This window comes from Topomyia yanbarensis, chromosome 3 (assembly GCF_030247195.1).
Source record: "Topomyia yanbarensis strain Yona2022 chromosome 3, ASM3024719v1, whole genome shotgun sequence".
NCBI lineage: Eukaryota > Metazoa > Arthropoda > Insecta > Diptera > Culicidae > Topomyia > Topomyia yanbarensis.
Genome location: NC_080672.1, coordinates 313,217,684 through 313,236,805, shown reverse-complemented (window position 1 = coordinate 313,236,805; position 19,122 = coordinate 313,217,684). Strand labels below are relative to the sequence as shown.

At 39.1% G+C, this 19,122-nt stretch overlaps 1 protein-coding gene across 3 annotated transcripts in view; it reads left to right on the top strand.

The window, feature by feature from the left end:
* Positions 1–19,122, top strand: part of LOC131694204 (ubiquitin carboxyl-terminal hydrolase 47) — a 74,979-nt gene that overhangs the window by 54,905 nt on the left and 952 nt on the right. For all 3 annotated transcript variants that reach the window (XM_058982701.1, XM_058982700.1, XM_058982702.1), the window contains 11 exons: positions 24–898; positions 955–1,198; positions 1,261–1,467; positions 2,035–2,202; positions 2,263–2,541; positions 2,597–3,047; positions 3,109–3,491; positions 12,521–12,672; positions 18,313–18,637; positions 18,701–18,830; positions 18,891–19,086. In XM_058982701.1, the coding sequence (XP_058838684.1) occupies positions 24–898; positions 955–1,198; positions 1,261–1,467; positions 2,035–2,202; positions 2,263–2,541; positions 2,597–3,047; positions 3,109–3,491; positions 12,521–12,672; positions 18,313–18,637; positions 18,701–18,830; positions 18,891–19,086 (3,410 nt within the window). The remainder of the gene's footprint in view (positions 1–23; positions 899–954; positions 1,199–1,260; positions 1,468–2,034; positions 2,203–2,262; positions 2,542–2,596; positions 3,048–3,108; positions 3,492–12,520; positions 12,673–18,312; positions 18,638–18,700; positions 18,831–18,890; positions 19,087–19,122) is intronic.

The following is a 19,122-nucleotide window of genomic DNA, read 5'->3' as shown; positions in this document are numbered from 1 at the left end:
CTTTTCTCCTTTTTCTCCCGCAGAATATAACAGTAGAAACGGAAATGTCTTCCGACGATGATCTAGCCCTTGGCGCTTCTGCGAGCCCCGTAGAGTTAGCCAACTACAACATACCTGCACCGCCGTCCCTTCCAGCTCCACTATTCGATGGTTCACCACAGCTGGCTGATACACACGACGCAAGGTCGCCTCGTCTGCGTCGTTACAATGGCGAACATTCGCAGGCCTTGTCACACAATTACCGCGGTTTGGTGAATCAAGCGATGACCTGTTATCTGAACAGTCTACTGCAGGCACTGTTCATGACACCTGAATTTCGCAACGCACTGTACAAATGGGAGTTTGATGGTAAGGATGAGGCCAAATCAATTCCATACCAGCTGCAGAAGCTGTTCGTTAATCTACAAACTTCACCAAAGTCAGCCGTGGAGACTACGGATTTGACGCGCAGTTTCGGCTGGGATTCAGCTGATGGCTGGCAACAACACGATATTCAAGAACTGTGTCGTGTCATGTTCGATGCACTAGAGCAAAAATTCAAACATACTAAACAAGCTGATTTGATCAATCGTTTGTACGAGGGCAAAATGATTGATTATGTTAAATGCTTGGAGTGCAACACGGATAAACAGCGCGAGGACAAGTTTCTAGATATTCCACTTCCGGTGCGACCGTTCGGTAGTACTGTAGCTTACGAAAGCATCGAGGATGCTATGAGAGCTTTTGTTCAGCCTGAAATACTGGATGGTAATAATCAGTACTTCTGTGAAACTTGCAACAAAAAGTGCGATGCCCATAAAGGACTAAAATTCACAAAGTTTCCATATATTTTGACCTTACATCTCAAAAGGTTCGACTTTGATTACCAAACTTTACATCGCATTAAACTGAATGATAAGTGAGTATCCGTCTGCTTAAGATTTGCGACAATCTTTGACTTTTTTGCGGTTCTAGAGTTACGTTTCCACAGTCATTGAACCTTAACAATTTCATCGATGGGGTACCGGCTACTGCCAGCGACAAAGTTACAACTAACGGTCACGGTATAGTTCCCCCAATGCAAATGGAAACAGCTGAGAACTTTATGAAAGCGTACGATGAGTGCAGTACCATCGATAGTGGATCGGCTTTGGAGGATGATTCGTGTTTCCAGAACGGTACCTCGGTTTCATCGACGACAACAACACCGAATGATCAAGTAAGTATTGACCGGAAAAGACCAGCATCTGATTACAGATTTAATCTCATCTTTGTTTTCAGGATGACGACGAGGGTATCGATATGGAGTTGAATGGGGATAGCAAATCTCCTTCGGTCAGTAACTTTAACGCCCCTGGGCCCTATTTGTACGAGCTGTTCGCTATTATGATCCATTCTGGCAGTGCCTCTGGTGGTCATTATTATGCCTACATTAAGGATTTTCAAACCTGCAAATGGTTCTCGTTCAATGACCAAACTGTGTCTCCGGTAAGTGTTGGTGCGTGTTTAGGCAACGACTGTCATCTAATTTTGACCCTTGCAATGATCGAAGACTTCTCGACAAACATATGATTAGGGCTCAAAAACTGAACATCAAAATTCAATTGGAGGAGAAATTCTAGAGAAACCGTTATTACCCAAGAACGGTGCGTAGCTGTCGACGAATGAGAAATTTTTTCTCTCTTTCCTTTCAAAGTAAATTTTGACAGTTGGCTTTTGAGCCCTAATCATATGTTTGTCGAAACTATTTTCATTAAAAAGTAGTTGTGGTGTCATCCACTTTGGTTTCTGGTATAACTGGAGTTCAAAGCGTTTATGGCTAGTGCTATGAATCATTTTTATCATACCAAAAGCTGCAAAGTGTTCTGTTGTCATACATTGAAATTTCGGTGCAAAGTTTATCAAAGTGGTAGAAAATATCTACGTTTTTTGGCTTCGATAAATACCTAATAAGAAATGAAATTTATGTGATTTATTGATCAATGATTGGGCCCTGGGAGTTGGGTTAATCACTCATCATTGTCCGCTTTAACTTTTATCTTTCTCCACTTGTAGATCTCTCACGACGACATCCAGAAGTCATTTGGAGGAAGTGCTTCCAAGGCGTACTACTCCGGCGCTTACAGTTCCAGCACAAACGCTTACATGTTGATGTACCGACAGATTGATGCATCGAAAAACTTTTCTCCAATTCATGAAGAGCAGTTCCCCGATCACATCAAGGTAAACTATCGTACACAGTACTAAACAGTTCGTCGCAGTAATGTTACGATTTCTTTGTAGAAATTGGTATCCAAAATCCGCGAATCGGAGGCATGCCGTAGCAAGGTCGACTCTGACGCGTTGCAAGTGAGGGTTTACTTTGAAAATCCCAAAACACGAGCTATCAAGAGCTACAAAATGTACCTGCTAACCAACAATACGCTGGCGGAAACGTTGGAAGAGGCCTACCGGGTGTTGAAAGTAAAAGGAATTGTTCCGATCGAACGCTGCCGTTTGGTGGCCTACAATAACCAAACCGAAGTAATCGAAAGGAGCTTTGAAGGGAAGGATGATGACACGGTATAATGTTAGTTGATGTTGGCCGCTCTGCGGTTTAAAGCCATTTTTTTTTCAGATTGAGGATATCATGAAGCACCTAGTAAATACCGGTGAACTATTGCTGGAAACACGCGAGGACTATGAGGTTTTTGAACCTTATTTGACTCCGGGGGGAATAATGACCAAGATCTACATGATAAACTCAGTTACTCGCGAGGAGAATAACTTTCTTTTTAACGTAAAGGGGCCTATCTCGATTCGTGCAAACAAGAGCCAAACGATAATGGATTTCAAGAAAATGATTGGGCGTAAACTACAGCTGAACCCAAACGACATTACCCTCGCCGAATATCAATATAAATGGGGGCCAAGGCTACTGGAGAACAACGAAGACACTCTACAGGACTTCATTCAGTATTGTAAAGTGTTAGTATTGGTCGGCAATGCGAAAGAGTTTTATGGAATTGTGGCTAATGCACTGAAAAACGTTATCAGCTTATACTTCATCGTTCCGGATATAGACACAAGTACGAGAGTTGATTTAATATAAAATAATATATGAAACAATTTTTTTTTAATGTTGTGCAGCTGTCCGGAAAAGTTTATCGCTTCCCCGCTACACGCCGAAATCACTGCCGAAATCGACAACAACGATGAATAGCTATGGAGATGTAGTACTAACTATCCACTACGACAGTAACAGTGAGGACAGTAGTTTGAGTGATAATGACCGTACTCTGGTGGAAGACGATTCTATGCACACGGAACACAAAGGGGACGTAAGTTATTTGCTTAAAAAAAATTTCGAGCCCGAAGACATCGATACCGAGGATGAAGACCGGCTGAACGTAGAATACGACAACTGTGCATACTTCTTCCAAGTAACGCCAGTTGAGTATCACAATTCAAGCGAGAATTCGGGTGCGGAGAATACCTGCAGTAATGGTGTCGATAACGAGAGAGTTATTCAGGTTCGTTGAATGCTTGCTGCACATTATTGCGCTATGGCTCCAAAGCCGTATTTGAGAAGACAAACCTGTTTGCGCGTAAATTTTAGATTCATAGTGTCTTTGGCAAGCCTTTTTGTCGATTTTGTCATAGTAGTTAAATTAGGGTGGTTTTTGTGGTTGGGTTGTTCAAGGTAACAATTTTTTGGATATGTAAAATTAGCTATGCAAAATTTTACAAATTTTTGAAGTAACCAAATTGAAGTAACTTTGTTTATGGAGTATGGGGGGGGGGGGGGGGGTAAGGGATTCTGCGTAAAAAACTCCTACGTTGAGTTTTCGGGATAATTTTTCAATTAAGGGGGCTTTCTACTCATAAAATGGCACAATTTTCGCCATTTTATTAATGTAAAAAAATTGAAAAAAAATGTTTTTTTAAGCTGAAAACCTTATCGCACATCCCTTTCTCCTCTTAAACCACATGACTGTCTAATACCTCATGTGTTATGATTTTTGCAATATTTAAGGTAGTGTAGCGCTTGAAAAATTTGTTTTTCAATATTACCTAAAATCTGTAGAACAAAGTTTTCACGAGACATAAAAAGATGATAATATCATATATTGGTTGTATACCATTCCCCCGAAAGCCATTTCCCAGCAAGCCATTCCCCAGAATTCCCTTCCCCAGAATGTACCATTCCCCAGAAAGACATTTCCCAGAATGTACCAATCCCTAGAAAACCATTATCCAGAATGCCACATTCCCCAGAAAGTCATTCCCCAGAAAGTCATTCCCCAGAAAGTCATTCCCCAGAATGCCCCATTCCCCAGAAAAGTTATCGGTTCTATAGCCACGTACAGAACAAGAGTAACTGAGCTTCAGGAATGAGAATATATTGGCTTAAAGGGCACGTTCCCCGTATGTAGTCTGTATTTGATGCCTGAACTGAGCTTATAGGCTTCATATTGTACATGAGTGCTGTTCAAAAGCCATTTTTGGCGAAATATTCGGCTGATATACAGCCTACTCCCACTTTTCTACCGCGCCTATGGAGGAATGTCAAAACAATTTGTGCACTGGTTGAGAAAAAAACAAAATGAAAATAGAGAAGTTGTTTTTCTTTCTTTCTATCTTTCATGATCTATCAGCCACATGTGTTTAACCTTTTTTCAATACAGCGTTTGATCCAGGATCGAACTTAAGCTTCTAGAAGCTATGGGATAAAGTTGTTCCAGTGCGCTTGCTGTTTGATTCATTTGGGCATTTGGTTATATGAATGATATTAAATCGAACGATTTTGATTAGAAGTTGATTTCACTCACTGACGACCAAAAGCATGGTTTTGCGATTTTTTTTTCAAATTACCTCCTTTCCTACACAAAACTAAAATTTATTCATCGCAGTTTCCCATCATTTTATGGCTTAAAGATTTGATTCCCTTTAATTTGTTTATTGCTCCTAAGCCGATAAGCTTTTTTGTGCTTACAAAGTGCGCCATCTCATATTTGTTTTGATTTGGACTTCATTGTTTTTGATTAATAGAAATGTCAACCATTAACGGTGTTATAACGGCATTGCTGGCTACCGCTTACGGCTTACAACTACATAGTGTTTAGGCTCTAAAGTATAGCTTCATATACCCATATACGGTCTATTTTAATGCTTAATGTTCGTAATGCTTATGAACATTCGCAAAGCTTGTATACAACTTATAAACATTTTCAAAGTTGATATACAGCTTATAAACATTTGTGAAGCCCATATAAAGCTTATAAACATTGGACAGCTCTTATATAGTCAATATGCTGCTTACTTTAGTGCTTAGTGGTTTGCTGGGTCATTATTTGTGGTTATGCCAAAGGTTTACGCATACCTAATTAAAGGAACTTATGCGGTGTTAAGCTGCTGAGGATGTGCCGTCGAGAGTGGCGGCCTCTCGCAAGCAAACCTGTTATCCTCTCGTATAACCGGTTTACTCGAACATAGGACTTGGATCCTTCTTTCAAACATGAGCAGTTCTTTGAATTTGTACGCCAAGTAACTCTTGCACGCAAACTTGTGATCTTTTCGTCTGCCCGGTTTATTCAAACATATATGTTGATTCCGTATTTGGAGCTTTGGTTAAATCCATATTAAAATCGAAACGAATGCATATTTTGACAAATGGTTTCGTGGGTTTTAAGAGCATTTATCTTGCTTTTGTATTGGGAATGTTTCGTACGCAAATGTGCGATCCACCCGATTGCTCGGTTTACTCAAATAGGTTGCACTAAATACATTCGAAAGTATTTTCATACCTTACGCCAAATGGTACTTTTACCACAGAGTTAGACATAATACTCGACAACAATTATTCGTCAATGTTAGCGATCATTTTGAATTGAATATATTATTAGTTGGGACTGTTATCGCATTTGCGATTATGGCGCTACTGACATATGTGCAAGTATACGGGGGATATACCAATTGCTCGTGGGCCTGAGGGCTGAGTAATTTGTAAATGAGTGGTTGGAAGCGTGTATAAAAGGTGTAGCTGGTGTGTTGGTCGAACTAGTGCAACGATATTTTTGCGAGGAGCCGCCGCTTTCGACGGCTTATCCGTACCAGCATCATGCATTGACTTAGGTAATGTACAAAGTTTTGGTTTCGCCACATAACCTTACTTACATAACACTGTTTCAATCTTTTAGATCCTAGGAAGGGGGCTACCGCTTTCTATGGTTTCTGTTGAATGGCACAGAAAAACACATCTGTACTGAATTTTGCGATTTGTCCTATATTGCTATTGTCTAATGCTGCTGCCAGTGCACTTTTCGAGGGGAGCAATATGGGCAACATACTGAAAAAATGTTTTGATTTTCATCAAAAAAATTTCCCACTTCAAAAAAAATGTCTGGGAAATGGTTATAACTGTGGAATGAACTTATGAGCATTGGTTCATTCTGGATATGGTTTTCTGGAGAATAGTTCTTTCTGGGGAAAACACTTCGGTATCTTAGTTTCTGTGGAATGGTTTTTCGGGAAAGTCAGCTATTCTTTATTTAAATTCGGAATAAATAATGTCATCCTAACTTCCGGTTTCAACACAATGCAAATCATTTCAAATGTGACCGAATCGAAGAATGTCGTTCGATGGAAGTGGGTACGAGTCTAGGGGCAGATCACTCTAGCAATGTATAACAAATTTGCATCAAATTAGAAAAATGCATTTAATTTCCATTTTTGCATCAACTTTGCACTCCCTCGCAGAAAAGTTTGTTCAATAAACGTCCTACGCTGATACAAGTTGTTCGACGTTTTTTGGAATGTAAGGCTAGTTTTTTCGTAGGGTTTTGACGTCTTGCACGCAACGCAAAAGACATTGCACGCAAAGCAAAATACATTATGAATTTCTATTTTGATGGAAATAAATGCATTTAATTTCGCTGATTTTTAAAAATGCATCACAAGTGATCTGCCTCTTGGAACGAGTAGTACGTTTGAAAAGATCAAATCAATAAAAAAAGTTAAACTTTTCTGGGGAATGACTTTCTGGGAGATGGTGTATTCTGGGGTATGGAATTCTGGGGAATGGTACATTCTAGGAAATGACTTTCTGGGGAATAGTATATTCTGGGGGATGATTTTCTGGGGAGTGGAATTCTGGGGAATGGCTTTCTGGGGAATGATTTTCGGGGGAATAGTATACAATCAGGTTGGGTTGTATACCATTCCCCAGAAAGCCATTTCTCAGAAAGCCAATTCCCAGAATTCCATCCCCCAGAATGTACCGTTCCCCAGAAAGACATTGCCTAGAATGTACCATTCCCTAGAAAGCCATTATCCAGAATGCTCCATTCCCCAGAAAATCATACCCCAGAATGCCCCATTCACCAGAAAAGTTAATGTTTGTAATCATTTTTTGTGGTGGAGCCTAAAGTTTGCTCATTACCTAATTCAAGGAACTGATGCGGTGTGGAGCTGCTGAGGTCATGCCGCCGAATGTAATTGCCTCTCGCAAGCAAACCTGTTAACTCGTATAACCGGTTATGATTGTACAACATTCCCCCGAAAACCATTCCCCAGAAGTAAAAATACCGAAGCTTTTTCCCCAGAAACACATATTCCAGAAAGCACTAATTCCCAGAAAACTGATTCCCAGAAAGTACCAAAGCCCAGAAAACTTTCACCCAGAAAGAACCATAACCCAGAAAACTGTTCCGCAGAAAGTACCAAAACCCAGAAAATTATTTTACCGAAAAAATTTTTTCTTCTATTTTCTCAATAAACAATAAACATTTAGATCATGTGTACTTAAACACTTGTTATAAGTTTGCTATTCACAGTATTTTTTTAATATTTACGCATTGTGCTTAAATTTAAACGCATTGAAAAAGATGGAAAGATCTTCGGGTGATGATTATATGTAAAATGAAAGCTTTCGATTCCTATTTGATAGAAAAAATATTATAATTGGTTTTGAACTAATTTTTGCATTTAAAACCGCTTGCTCCGCATGAGGCAATAGTGGCGCAATTGCTAATTCCGGTTCCTATAGATGCAAAACCCATTGATTACTTTTGGAGCATGCAACTCTGGGTACATTTGGCCCACTATAGCTGCAAAGGAGCTCAAAAATCGAGGAAAACTCACTATTTCAGTTGTTTTTTTAGCAAATTTCTATGATAAAACTTGTGTTACCTTGCGAGTTTAGTGCGAACTACAAATCAAAAAATAATTAACGGCGGTTGGCATTTTAATCAAGCTTTTAGCTTACTACTGCAACTAGTAGTACACCGCTGCACCCACCCTATTGTTTGTTAAATATTCAACAATCATGGATTTTCGATATTTACGGCATCGCGCCTCGGAAATATCCGAAAACTCTATAATACATTTGAGTTGCAAAGACATGTAATATTACCTGAAGATCTAGAAACATAAAAAGAGCTCCATTAGGTTAAATATCTAATAGGACATCTCAAATCTATCGCTTTGCGTGCCATTGACGGTTAATGATTGGGCACAAACTTTGGCTGCCTAGAGCTAAAAACTAATAGCCAGCGATGTAGGATTTTGTGAAATGGTGCACTTGTTATTGAAAAAGCGCTGTAAAAGTAATTAGTAATTGCAGATAGCAATTCTGAATACACTGTGCAAATTTCAAAACGATCCAAAAAGAGTTGTTTGACTTACATTTCCGACCAGCTAAAAAGCGGTTTCGAAAAAAATCGCGTTTAGCTGGTTTAGTATGCTCGGGGTATACAGTAGAGGCGTTTCGGCGACATATCATTTTCAAAACTATTTAAGCACATTTTCAGCCATTGAAATTTTTTTTCGACTTTTTGAAAATTCTAGTAATGTAACCCCTTAATAACTCGATATTTTCAACAACAGAGTACTTAGCATAGATCAATAACAACGTTTTCTAACTTAATAATACTTCATTGATTGCATAGTTTCAATTTAATAACATCTGTTGCATACGGACAGTTTTTAGAAGAAATGAAACATTTTTTTGGTAATGGCTTTCGAATTTCACTTTTGAAGACGAAAACCCCATTAGCCAAAACTTTATTTAAGCGGGGTCCATGTAATTTAAACATCAATGTCACAAATGACGTTTCAAGGTCGCAGAGATGTTTGTTTTCGTCGTTGAAAGTTAAAATAAAAAGCCGAAACATGTATCTTGAAAATAAAACAAAATCAAGATCCATCTTTCGCAAATTATTCTCAAAAAACACATCAAATTTCAATGGTACATGATGCAACAAACATCGAAGAATGTTATAAAAAATCTTTAATATGATAGTTCAAATATGTTTTTAGTCGGCAACGCAGCCAATAATATTATAATTAATCCGTCGATTGTATTGACAGATTTTGAAACCGCTGAGATAAACACTATAGCAAGGATTGTTCCCAATTCTGTGCGATATGGTTGCTTTTTCCACCTAACGAAAAATTGGTGGAAACGGATTCAAAAATTGCGATTATCTAGAATTTATTTGAAAATCGTGCAAATGCAGATCTCTTTCAGACATATCCAGGTCTTGGACTTTTTGAAGCCTCAAGATGTGCCTGAAGGCTTGGGTATTGTCCGTGCTTCAGCTCCGGAATGAAACCCCGTATTTTGATTACATAAAAAAAATACGTTATGGGGAAGCGAAGGGTTGGAAAACACTGCGCACAGGCACAGACCAGATTTTCCCCTGAATTATGGACCATGCGATACAACACCCTCAATGACATACCCAGAACCTCAAACGCAATAGAAGGGTATCACAACCAATTAAATGCACAATTAAAGCATTCAAAGAGGAAGAGTAAAAAACAGGCAGGATAGACAAAAAATTAAAAGAAGTTTTAATTGTCGACCAGGAAGATGGTACAACATTAAAAGTTACCATTTTATCAATAGCTCTTATATTACAAAACCAAACCTGAATATTAATACTAATAAATAAGTCATCTTCAGTTAAAATACCTCAATTTCTGGGAAATGGTTTTTTCTGGGGTATGAACTTCTGGGTATTTGTTCATTCTGGGTAACGGTTTTCTGGGCAAAAATATTTTCTGGGAAAAAGTTTTCTGGTTATTGGTACCTTCGACGAAATGGTTTTCTGGAGTATTGTTCTTTCTGAGGAAAAAACTTCGGTGTGTTGGTTTCTGGGGAATGGTTTTCGGGGTCAAGTCGTACAACCGGATGGGGTAAGTTGGCGTTGCTGCACGCGGGGCAAGTTGGCGGTACTATTTACAATGCTAAAAACGTCATCAAATATTTTTATTTCTGGAATTTACTCCACAGTAAGAAAATCTTTTTCATGTGTATCTCGCCAATGTAGGAGACATTTATTTCGGCCAATTGCATGAAGAATTTCGAAAATTTGCTTTTGAATAGAGAGTACGCGTCAAAGTCAAAATGCCGGAATATTTAAACTGAAATATAATAGCAAATGTCGGTTAATATACAGTTTTCTCGAAAAGCACATTCCGTCGCTGTTGTGCTATCTTATGACAAGCGCCACTTAGCACTTTTCGAGAAAAACGATTTTTAAAGTTTGAGATTGAATATCTTAAAATTTATAAATGTTAGAAGCTTTTCGGAGAAGGCATTCGATGCTTCTATCTTTTCTGAAGTAATCTCTCGATTTGTACGAAGATCGGTTGACTATATTTACAGTTTTTGCTTAAAATGTAAACCAAAGTCGCTCCCATACGTGTCATAAGTGTGTATTGATGATAAAATATGTATGACGTGTCACAAATGCGTACAGAAATTTTATATAAAAATGAATTATAACTGATTCGTAAAATTATGCGTTATAGATCACTATGTCCAATATTATACTTTTCCATGCGATAGCAGCAATATCAGGTTACAAAATGATGGTATTGAACACAAAGTTTTTCCAATTTTCCTCCTTTATTTAGGAAAAACAATGAACAAAAATTGGTTTCATTGACAATTTAGAGACAATGTATATCAAACAATGTTATTGTTGACAGGTGACTAGACGAAACAAATGTTCTTTTTGCATAATCCATCACTACATTTCGGTATACTTTCCAAAACAAGTGGAAATCTCAAAAGGAAATTTATTCAATAATCATGAATATATAAGCCAACCATTCCCAGAAAAAAACTATGGTAGGAAAAGTTTTGCTCCCGAGACAAGAACCTAGCTAATGCTTATGGTTGATCTGCATTGGAATTACCTATGTCATCAGAGACATCTGTTGGCTTGCTATAAGCTTTTCGGCTTATAGCAAGCCAACAAACTAAGAATGTTGTCTCTTTTTTCTTTGTCATAAGATAGCACAACTCGATCACTCGAGAAATTGGCGCTTGTCATAATCGTGTTTCGCTATATCTCAGTAACCCAGCAGAATTTCAAAATTCTGAAAACGCGACTTTATGGAGATTTTAAAACTTAGTAACATGGCATATCTAACTCAGTTCACCCCAAAATGGCGTTTGTCATAAGATAGCACAACAGCGACAATTCAGCACGTTCCAAAAGGACCCTTAAAGTAATTGAATCTCCATTTGATTGCTTAGTTTTTGGCGTATATTTTACAGTACGTTGAAATACTTTGTATAATACCAATTAACATCTATTTAGCAATGAGTATCTTTCCAGAATTAGTTTAAACAAACATTTGAATGAAAAACATTGACATCAATAACTTAATGTGGGTGAACATGCAGGTTATCAAAGTCACCCCAGAATACGAAAACGGACATCAACTTGAAATCATTTTTGGAAAAATAGCTGTAAGCGGACAATTTTAGGGAAAACCATCCAATCTTGTTCTCCTTATATCAGTACATGTTTTAAAAATATTTAACCTGAAAAAAATGTGTTGCGTCTAAAAATATGCAATGATTACTTCGAAAAGTGATCAATGTCACCCCGGTTTACGGTACTCACATACTGCCAACTTACCCCGGGGTCGGTGTAAGTTGGTGGATTTTCCGCGTCACATAGTTTTGTCTCTAAAAATGGAGACAAGGCATCAAACACTTAAAAAAATCAAAGGTGTTGCCAACAGTCTGCTCTTTCATGCCGCGTGTTCTATTTTGCAAGATCTACCTACATCAAAGCGATAAAAATTGAAAACTGACTAGCCCCGGTCTCCCCTATGCATAATAAGCTAGTAAAAACTTTGATTTTTCGAAACATACCGATAAATATGTAATAAGTTTTATGTCAAAAAGTCATATAAGAACATTGGTTTTTCAAGAACCTAAAATCCTACAATATTCAAATATTTAAAAAATCATAACGCATTAACTATTCAGCAAAGTTGCTTCAATTTGATTTTTTTTTATAAATTTGTGGAACATACCTTAATTTTAGACATCTAAAAAGTTTGTACTTTGAACACGCTAATCACAAGAACCACCCTAATTTAACTAATATAAAAAACATTGGAATAAAGTACTAAGAAAGTTTTCCAAAGTCACTATTTATCTATAACTAAAGGTTTGTGTGCAAACAGTTTTGTCTTCCTAAATACGGTCGTGGGACCGTGGTGTATTGTATTCTGGTAATCATACTGATTGCAGGTTTTAATGGACAAACGAGTCGAGCTTGGATTTCTCAAGTATAAACTGCAGCCGCATTTGGATGTGCCGATGAATTATTTCAAAATATTTAAAGACTCGAAGCTTGGCCAAAATGAAATTTCGTCACTGAGGGACAAATTTCACGAATACAAGTAAGTTGGTTTTATTGTTCATTGTGGTTGTATATTAAGCAGGTTTAGCTTCTTGTTTTCGCCTTGTTGTTTTTTTTGCTGCAAACTAATTCGAATCGAAACGACAGGGGGCCCATTCGTCACAGTCAGAGTTACAAATATTCAAATTCATTGAATGAAAATTGATCATATTAAGTCGTATTCATTTTCAATATTCAGTGACGCAGCTGAAAACGTCAAACAAACAAACTCCCCATTTATCCAGGCAGATTTTCATTCGTCTCCGATTATTAAGCTCTTTACTGCCACAGTTAACCTCACTTTTCTTGACAGTTCACTTGTACTGTTTACATGGACTTAGAAAAATTTTGGACGACTAGGTGCGTTGGTAGCAAATCGCAAAATCTAAGTCCATGTAAACAGTACAAGCGAACTGTCAAAAATGAGTATCCGAGTTCATTTGTGACATCAGCGTAAAGTATTCAATTACACGAAGCGAACGTGAAGCAATGGACCAAACGCATCAAAGTAGACCCTGACACACGCTTACATTGATGATAATTTTTATTTTATATACTTTACCGGCATTTGAAAACATTTGCATAGACATTTAGTGAAATGAATATTATTACACGATATTCAACTGAATGAATAACATGGATTTTTGAATGAATATTTGTTCTATTCACCACGAGTCGCATCAGGTTCATTTTCAGCCGTCAAAAAAGAGCTTCGATTATTTTAAACTCTGCTAGCAGTTACGTCATTCAGTCACTAGAAAGAAATTTTCTTCTAATCACAAGGTGACGTGACTGACGTGAGTTGAGAGTGGGGCCCAGGGTGTTTAGTCTATTTTCATTCTATAAAAATAACTACAACGATCTTGTACTAATGTACTAATTTACAACGAACGGAAAACATGAGTTTTTGAGAATGTTTAATAAGCGATGTTCTGATTAATTTCCATTATTCGTTGTGTGCCGACATAATTAGTTGGTGACGGCACTCCGGTCTTCGGTTCGCTGCTTAAATTTAATAGAAGAACGTACACCGGTCTAGCACATAATTATTTTGAATTTGGCATCCGCACGAATGGCTTCGAATGGTCAGAACTGTGGTTTGCTGACAATTAGAAAAGGCAGTAGGCAGCAACCCTATCTCAACTCGAAGCCAGCAGAATTCGACGAGGTATCTTTCCTATTCGGGGTCGAATTCTACTTCACGTATTTTCGGATGCCTCCGAGCAGGCGTATGCGGTAGTGGTGTACACAAGGGCAATCATTGAACAAGTCAACGTGTCCGTGGTTTTGGTTGCTGCTAAATCATGAGTGGCGCCGATCAAGCAGGTATCGCTACCCCGGCTGCAGCTGAACGGTGCAATTGTGCTTACGGAGCGTATCACTGAAGTCATCTCATCTTGCAATTGAGCATTGGGCGTGGACAGACTCAACCATCGTTTTAAGCTGGCTATCTGCCCATCCACGAAAATGGAAGACTTACATGGCACACAGAACCTCTGCGCATCCCGTCATCTCTCACCCGCCCAGCCGTGGTTGAAGGCCGATCAATGCGAGTGGAAACTGTGTCCTGCTCCAGATGTTTTCTGGCGAGCATCTGCTAGAAACCAGACCTGTACCATCGCACCACTTGGTAGCGACCTCGATGCATTCCAACTATTGCAGCTTTTGAAAGACATTCCAGTTTTTCGTTTGATCATCCGCACATTGGCCTTGGTCAATCAGTTCAACTACAACCTCCTATCAATCGAAGCCGATTGCCGATGTGGGGAGTTGGTCCCAATAGAACTACGTTATGCCAAATCACAGCTATTTCTAGCTGTTCACTCAGTATATGCACCAGAGTTGGAGTAGCTGGGAAAGGGTAAATTTGTTCCAAGCATGTGCTTTCTCCTCTTCACCCTTTCCTCAATGACCAAGGCATAATGCGTTTGGATGGCCTTCCTCGGAGCTCTTCGCTTCCAAAAGATATGAAGCATTCCGTAATATTGCCACATAATCGCGAAGCAACGGTACGTCAGTATCAGTAATACTGGATAGTAGGATGTCAGGTGGTACGTAAGATGTAAGATGTACGTAAGTGTGCACGTCAAGGGGAAAACAGCTGGTCAGTTGGTGTGTTGCCTCTTACCAGCGAGAGTCTTAGGGGCCGTACACAAATGACGTAGCTTTTTTTCGGCGATTTTTGACCCCTCCCTCCCCCCTCGTAGCATTTGGTCACAAAATTCCAACCTCCCCCTCGTAAATAACGTAGCATTTACCTACCCCCTCCCCCGCGTACCATGCAAAGCGGCCGGGTAATGAAAAAAATACATATGGTTTTCAATTATTTTAAATACATGTCCTTTCGAAATGTTTGACGACTTTCATCAACATTTTCATTATAACAGAAAATTGCGTGCAAAGTAAACCCATTTCATGACAAATATAGTGTTGATAGTTTTGTTCTAAATTTTATATGTCAAGGGGAGCATGAAGAGAAGTTATCTCAGTTTACAATCCTACAGCTGCCAATAATTTTAAGAAGCATACGTTAATCTAAATTACTAAATTTTGTTTGTGTTTTAATTCAGCTTGCAAACTAAGTCTACTAGTTACCTACATTAGCTAACTAATGTAGCAAGTTAAATCCGCATACAAAATCTTTTCGTATTTTTGCGAACTTGTAATTCTGCGAATCGTAAAATTTACCTCATGAAAAACCGCATCAAAAGTAACATGTTTGAATTTAAATTTATTTCTCTTGGGAATGGAGGATCATTAAATTGTTTTCAACAATGGGTTTTAAACTTAATGCTACGTCGCACAACTTCAGACCCTACCCTCCCCCTCGTCACACTTCGTCACAAATTTGGTATACCCTCCCTACCCCCCAAAATGCTACGTCATTTATGCACGGCCCCTTAGCTACCAAAGCGTTCTCATATGTCGGCGTAGACTACACTGGCTCTGTTAATCTGAAGGCAACATTTGTTCGGGGAGTGAAAATCATCAAGGGATACGTCGTGGAATTTGTATGCCTTTCAATCCGAGCAGTGCACTTAGAAGTCGCAAGCGATCTCTCTTCAGATACATTCCTTGGCTCTCAAAAGCGATTTATTTCTCGTCGTGGTTACCCTGTAAAAATTTGGTAGGACAACGGAACCAACTTCATTAATGCCGACCGCAAGCTGCGAGAATATTTGAATCAGATCATATCACACAGCAAGGACGTTAGTTATTAACATTCCAATTTAGGGATCAACTGGGTCTGTTCCGTCCGCCACGTGAGCGGGCCATTTGGCATAAAGTCATTTGGCATAAAGTCATTTGGCATAATGGACCTTTGGCATAACGGTTATTTGGCATAATGGTCATTTGGCATAATTTTGAGAATTGATCACACTGAAGGTTATTTAGCATAACTGTCATTTGGCATAATGGTCACTTGGCATAATTTTGAGCATTGGTCCCACTGAAGGTTATTTGGCATAACGGACATTTGGCATAATGAACATTTGGTATAACGGACCTTTGGCATAATTTTGCTAAATGATCTCACTGAAAGTCATTTGGCATAACATTCGAATGTATAGTTTATCAGGTGAATGACCCATAAGGTTGAAGCTGCACTAAGCAATATTAATAATGTGTCGGAAGCGGCGGCCCCTCGCAAACAAACCTGTGATCCACTGGTTTCCCCGGATTATTTAAACATAGGGGGGCTATAAAGCTTGAGCTTGTGCGACCACCCCTGGCTGCTGTTCCGTCATCGATCTGGACTAGCTGAAGTTGCACAGAGAATAAGTAGATAATTATGCTTGGGAGTAGCGAAACATCTTTCAATGTGCAACTCCTGGTAGTCCTAAAGTGTTTATTGATCAATACCGGCGCCGGCCAGGCCCGAACGTAGATCGCGGAAGGAAACGGAAGGAATGGTTGGTCCGATACTTGCTTTTGCTACAGGTCGTATATACTACTGTGTACTCCACAAGTATCACAGGAGGAGGATATTTTTCTTAGTAAGAGTATAGAAGTTGGATTTCCTTCTTCTTTACCGACACCAGAGAGGTGCCTTAACTATCTGGACTAGATATCGATCCACCAAACTCATAGATCGGGGACCAACGGCTTTACTTCCCTTCCGAAGGAAGACGTGACCACAGATTTTTTCATCTCAGAAAAATCTCAACGACAGCGGCTGGAATTGAACCCTAGCCAACTGGAATAAGTGGCGGTCACTACAGACACTTTATATAACAGACTAGTAGAGAGAAAAACCGTGAAACTAGCAACCATGAATGTAATCACGGAAGCTCCCATAAGCTTTGCATGGGCTTCCTCTTGCACTTCACCCCTCATAACCCTCATGCTTGTTTGGCTGCACTTTTTGACAGTCCGTTTGGCTGCAATTTTTGACACTTCGCTAGTCTGTGTATAAAGTGTCTGTAGCGGTCACGCTTACCACTCAACCACCGGCGCCGTGCTTAAACCTAGGGGCTATAAATTAGTTTAAGTCCGACGGAGCCAAAGCGATGTGGCGATGACAGCACGCAACTTGAAGCGATGTGGCGTGGCCACATTAGTCGAAAATGTTTTTATTAATTGGTTAAGAATATTCTAATTAATTTTGGTTTAAGTTCAATTTTAGTACTATTGGCAAACTTCGCTCGAACGATGAACGTTATTGTCATCATGCAGTCAAAATACATAATACATCCAAGAAAGGATATACTAAAAACATCCTGGTAATCAATAACTTTATCACTACATATACCTATTCCTAACGACCGTTATGCTAAATTACTGTTTTCCTTAACATAAAAATATTTGTACGGAAAGATCTTCAGCAGTAGCACGGCTTAAATGTGATCAATTCTCAAAATTATGCCCGATGGTCATCATGCCAAATGACCATTATGCCAAATGACGATTATGCCAAATAAACGTTATGCCAAATGTCCGTTGTGCTAAATGACCTTATGCCGAATGATTTTATGCCAAATGACTTCATGCCAATTGACCCAGATCCATCCGTCATGACACATACACATAGTGTGTAACTACCGATAATAATAAGAAACCGAATTAATACGCCACTCAGCAGTACTATGAATTTAGCACAGGTCGCTAGCGTTGGACCAGTTTCTAACCACGATACCGCCAGCACAGAAGGAAATATCAAAAAAAGCTGTATTGTTAGCGTTTCATGTTTGTTTCGCCTCCAGCTAGCGACTAGCTTCGAGCATGGCAAATATAGGGTCCTTTTCAAAATAAAATAAATTCCATGCAGAGGGCGATTGCTCTCCACCACCATCGAGAAGTTTCCAGAGAAACCTATCAATTTGTACTGCGGGCTCAACATTTTTTAATTTGACTTGTGATGGATGTAGGTATTTTAAATTCCGTTAGAACTTGGACGTATTGCATTATTTCAAAACTAGAAAATACCTTATTCCTAATAAGAACTCAACATTTTAAAATATTTTATAGCGTTTTTTGCTTGACCCTGGTTCTAACCCCAACCGCTGTCAGTTCATACATTTTGACAGCAGTTGGAGTTCGAAACTGACTCAGTTTCGCTTCAAGCAAAAACGGCATTAGAGACCTCTTTTCCTAGCCGGGCCAAAATATACTCACCAAATTTCTGTTTCTATCTCCGTAGCGACGGTGCTCGTTTCATGATCGAACTGGGTCGTGTCTTGCGCAAGGGCGAATACAAGATCAATCTGTACTTTTTCAACGTGAACGATCTCACCGACGATATGGAGAATTTACCATCCCTGTGCAACTGGATCGTCCGAGATGGACAGCGGATGGGGCAGGTTAAACGTGATGTTTTGGAATACCTTGCCGCCATAAGTGAGAATTATCGTTGCCTGACATACGACCGCTGTCGGTTGCGGAGAAAAGGGTGGAAAAGTGTAAGCACAATCTACCCCGATAATTACATAATCGGAGACGATGTGAGATTTACCAGCAATAGCGATGTAAGTTGAACTGTGGGTATACTGTGAATATAAGATTGTTAATGTAAAGTTTGAGGATTTCAGATGGTTCTACAATTAGTAGATGACGCTACTGGCTGCACACCTCTCTACGAAAATGATGTCGTGGTTCTCGTTCGAAGATGGCATCCATCCGAAATGAAATTGGGCAAATTTCAAGAAGTTATATTACCCGGTACGAATGGCATATTCAATCAAGTGACTAGATATATTAAAAAGAAAATTTCGTTTATAGCTGAAAGTGAGTTGACATCCACACTGTCCAAAATAAGTGGGATACCTGAGGAAAATCTAGAGTACACCAAAGTGGAGGTTCGAGACACTTTATCCGTCCTGCAGATCCACAACTCGCTGCGGTGGACATCAACACCTATACGTACCAATGATTATACGGAACATATGATCCAAGACGGTGCAATATTCTACTGCAGGTACTGTTTGTGTGACAATACTGTATACTTTGTTCT